Below are 4,310 nucleotides of genomic sequence, written 5' to 3' on the forward strand. Positions count from 1 at the left end.
AGAATATTTATCTACAAATTCAGATTTCTTTAAAAAATAATAAAAAGAAAAAAATGTTTTCGAGAATCTGGATCAAAAAAGCATTAATGTACAAAAGAGTGACTATTCCGACTGTTTCATGCATCGTCTCGCGATAAATTCTGCAAACCTACGAAAATTCTCCATCAGAGTATAACTACCTTAGAATCGATATAATCTGATTCGATAATCTAAAAATGCTTCTCTTCGAATATAACACTGACTAATGGACAGTAAGTTATCATGTATGTATACACATTGCTATACCTTCATCGAAATCGAATGCAACCCTCTGTAACTTACTTATTCACAAGAATAACCAAATCGATAATCGTATCACATAGAAACAAAGATCTTAATGCTATCCAATAAGACGTCATCATGATAATTACAGATACAATATCTAAACCCAGAATACAATATATTTACGGTTTAACAATCGATAAATTAAATATCAATATAGTTAACGCTAAATGATGTTAACGCTTCTCGATTATTTACGGCATTATTACGCCCTATCAACTATTACGCGCACGTATACATCAACACATTAATATTTAATATGTAATATGCAATATTGTGATATTTCGATGGCAATCGCTCGCCGCTGATATTATCAACGAAATCTCCAGCGTAACAAGTCCATCGGATAAATTCTCCTTTGGAGAATATAAAAATTACCTTTGAAATATATAAAAATTCCCTTCAAGAGTATAAAATTTCCATGTAACGTATGAGCTATTTGCAAATGATATCTAATAATACATGAAAATAACGTGGCTTTTTCGATATTCCTTTATAACAAATGTCATTTTTGCGGGAAACTTAATGAATTTCAATTAAGAAATAGTCCAGCTATTCTATCAAGGCTTGACCATCAACAATTACGTAAAAGATCATTTCTATCCAGCACCGTAATAGGGAATCGATCTACGAAACCTGTCGTTTTTTTTTTAATTTTATTTTTTTGTTCGTTTCTCTTCTTTTACCATAGTACATTTTTAACAAAAATAACAAATGTATATTAACTCTGGAATACGTATTTTTACGTGACCAGAATTCACTCGAAAATTGCTTTAAAGTAATTTAGCCGCGCACTGCACCGCGTAAATATATACGTGTGTACGTGTGTAAAACATTTGAATTATATACGGGATTAAAATATGGCAGCGATGTTTTCCGATTTGGACGGGACATATTTTTAGTATTAGGGGCTCAGTGTACACTCGCGTATTTTTTATCCGTCGAAATTTCGGTTTACTGTGTATCTTGATGCAAGAAATACAATAAGTGATATATCGACTATTATTTTTCAACTTTATTATTTTTTTACTTTTATATATCCCGATTATATATTTCATAATACTTTTTATAAACTCTCATTTTAGAATAAAATAATAAATACTTAATCACGTTAATTATAATTTATTAAAGGACATTAAATTTATGAATTAATTTAAATGATAATTAAATTATTTTTAGAAAAATGCTCTGTTTGACAAATTATCTATTTGAGCACATTAAGACTTTCAATTCTCCAATGAACTTTAAAATTAAAAATTAATTTTATTTCTCTGTAGCCATGAACTTTATAAAAACGCGAGTTATAAGACACTAATTTTAATCTATATATAATTTCCAGAGTTAATATCATTAAAAATATAAATAAAAAGCGAGTGTCTTAATTCTTAACACTCACACTTTCGATTAGTAATGTTTGTGCGATATGTATGTAAAGTAATTGGCACAGATATATGTATATTATTACGCATTATACAAAATTCATTAGAAATTGATCCCACCCTGATTACCATGATCTCTCTGCTGCCGGTTGATTTTCTCTTTCAAAAAGAAATCACTATCGTATGTCAACGTCTTCGTATGTTAATAGGAATCATCCGCAATCTTTCCCCTCTAACGAATACAAGAAACTTCGTCGGACTTAAGTCTCATTAAGATCACACAAAAATAGACACCATTGCGTTGGCATCCCCGCTGTCTCTCTTCAGCGTTCAATAAAAATATGAATAATCGGCGAAGATCGTCACCTTTTCGAATTTTAAACTCGCAATCGGAAGTTGCCGAGATAATTCGGCGAGGATTTTAATGATTGCCGTTGGTCTTTTTGGATCGGCCGTTGTCCGAGAGGTGTTTCCAGAGGCCTGTGATCAACGGCACATCCCTGAAGCTGTCGGCCGCTGGCTATTTTGCCTGCTACGAGCACATCAAATCGACCGATCTGGACTCGCCCCAGGCATTTTGCACTTTGAAACCGGCGCTCGGTCGGGGCACCACGTGATGAGCTGGGGTTGTGGATGCCGTCGTGTGATGCCTAAGCGTTGTCATAGGAATACTGTTGTTACTCGCTGCGCTTTTCTTCTGATTTTTTTTCACATCCGAATCCTCCTCGAAGCATACCTGAAAAGAAGCAAACGTTTCACGCTATTCGATGAATTTTTATCTCTTTTCCTCTACACTTATATTTAATTATAGATAATATAAATAATATAAATTAAAAGTAAACTTGATTATTTCGGTTAATTCATTAATTTCTTTTTAAATTGTTTTTCAAGTATAAAATTATTAATTTCTGGAATTTTTAATTTTTGTAGAATTCTTTAAGAAATAGAAAAAAATAGAATATGTGAATGTTAATAAATAAATATATGTAAATATATGTAAATATAAATAAATATATCTGTGTGTTGATATTTTTAAGACTTTTAAGGAACATGTGTAAACAGAATTATAAATATTCTAAGTATTTTAATTAATTATAATTAATAAAATATATAAATATACACGCTAACATCCTCCATGCTTATTGAGTTGAAGAATAGCGGACAAAATTTCTTTTGGCGCGCCTCCAGGCAAACAAAAAACACATGCATGTTTAAAGTTTTTTTTTTTTTAAATAAACAAAAATACTCTGCTATTTTAAATATTTAATTTTGCTTCAAATATTCTCCTTCTACAAAGGAATAGCTTCTTATGTCCTATAACGCGATGCAGATCAATGACGTATATACATAGCAACGCGACGTGGAGTACCTATCGATGAGATGTAGCAAACTGGAAAGGGATCAAACGCCGTGGGATTATAGTATAGCTTTGCTGATCGGTCGGTTTTTGCTGATCGACGACGACGACGACGACGACGACGACGACGACGACGACGCGTCAAAGAGAAACTCTCAGCGTTTCATCACTCACCCATGAATTTCCCGCTGGTTTGGGATCGTTTGACAAATCAATTAAAAGATTTTTCTGACTGTCGTTGCGCCGCTGTTGACCGTTTTGCTTATTTTGTTCATTAATCTTGCCAGTTGTAGTCTTTGTCTCACTGGTGCTCTTCTTTTCATTGTTATCTGTAATTAAAAATTCAGAATGGATGATACTAAACGAAAAAGTAATGAAAAATGTATCTGTCAGTTTAAGGAAAATTTTCAATAGAACAATAGATTTGCAAAAACGTCAAAATACTTTTTATCACGAAATCTCGTAAAAAGTATTGCGATATGTTAAATAAATTAGTTATTGTCCATTTGCAATCTGCGATTATTTGCAAGAATTTTAGTGCATAAAAATCCTATATGACAATTCCGAAACTTCGTATACTGTTGTTACTAAAATCTTGTTTTTCATGGAATATCGTGATAGAGGATTGAAAATATAAATTTAATTTTACCAGATGATAAAAGAAAAATATTTATTTCCAAAATGAAATGCACGTGAGTTTTAGTAAAGCTCTGCACCCAAATATTTAATGCAATATGCAGAAGCAAAACATTTCCATGCACAATCTCCATAAAATGAAATTCTTAAAATAGACGATTTAAAAATCAATAAAACATTTTCGCGATATAAATCGAGAATTAACTCGATCAATTATAAAAATATTCGTTTAATCTAACAAATCTATCCTTTTGATACGAACTTTAATATTTCAGAAGCGATAAGAAATCGGCAGTACTAATGAAAAGCATGGAATAAAAAAATAGAGATCCTACTTTCTATAAAAATTAATGTATGTAACTTTTATTATATGTAACTTTTATCACAAAAGTCTTTCAAAATAAAAGGAAAAACGGAAAGTTAAATGAACGTAAAACTACATGAATTAGAATTAAGCTCTTTTGGAAGCTTAATTCTAATACAATTCATAATTTGCAGATTGCACAATTTTTAATTTGCAGGCATTTAATATTCTATTTATAATTTTACTTTTTATACGTTATAATTTTTACGTATATTTCAATATACATTATATATATGTATATATATATATATAT

General features: G+C 30.8%; 1 protein-coding gene across 3 annotated transcripts in view; it reads right to left on the minus strand.

The window, feature by feature from the left end:
* Positions 1-1,743: 1,743 nt before the first annotated feature.
* The window catches only part of LOC108691792 (low density lipoprotein receptor adapter protein 1-like), a 69,844-nt gene continuing 67,277 nt past the window's right edge, over positions 1,744-4,310 (minus strand). For all 3 annotated transcript variants that reach the window (XM_018199702.1, XM_018199701.1, XM_018199703.1), the window contains 2 exons: positions 3,232-3,386; positions 1,744-2,436 (listed from right to left, as the gene is read on the minus strand). In XM_018199702.1, the coding sequence (XP_018055191.1) occupies positions 2,233-2,436; positions 3,232-3,386 (359 nt within the window). In that variant the 3' untranslated portion in view covers positions 1,744-2,232. The remainder of the gene's footprint in view (positions 2,437-3,231; positions 3,387-4,310) is intronic.

The sequence above is a fragment of the Atta colombica genome, unplaced genomic scaffold, assembly GCF_001594045.1.
Source record: "Atta colombica isolate Treedump-2 unplaced genomic scaffold, Acol1.0 scaffold52, whole genome shotgun sequence".
Lineage (NCBI taxonomy): Eukaryota > Metazoa > Arthropoda > Insecta > Hymenoptera > Formicidae > Atta > Atta colombica.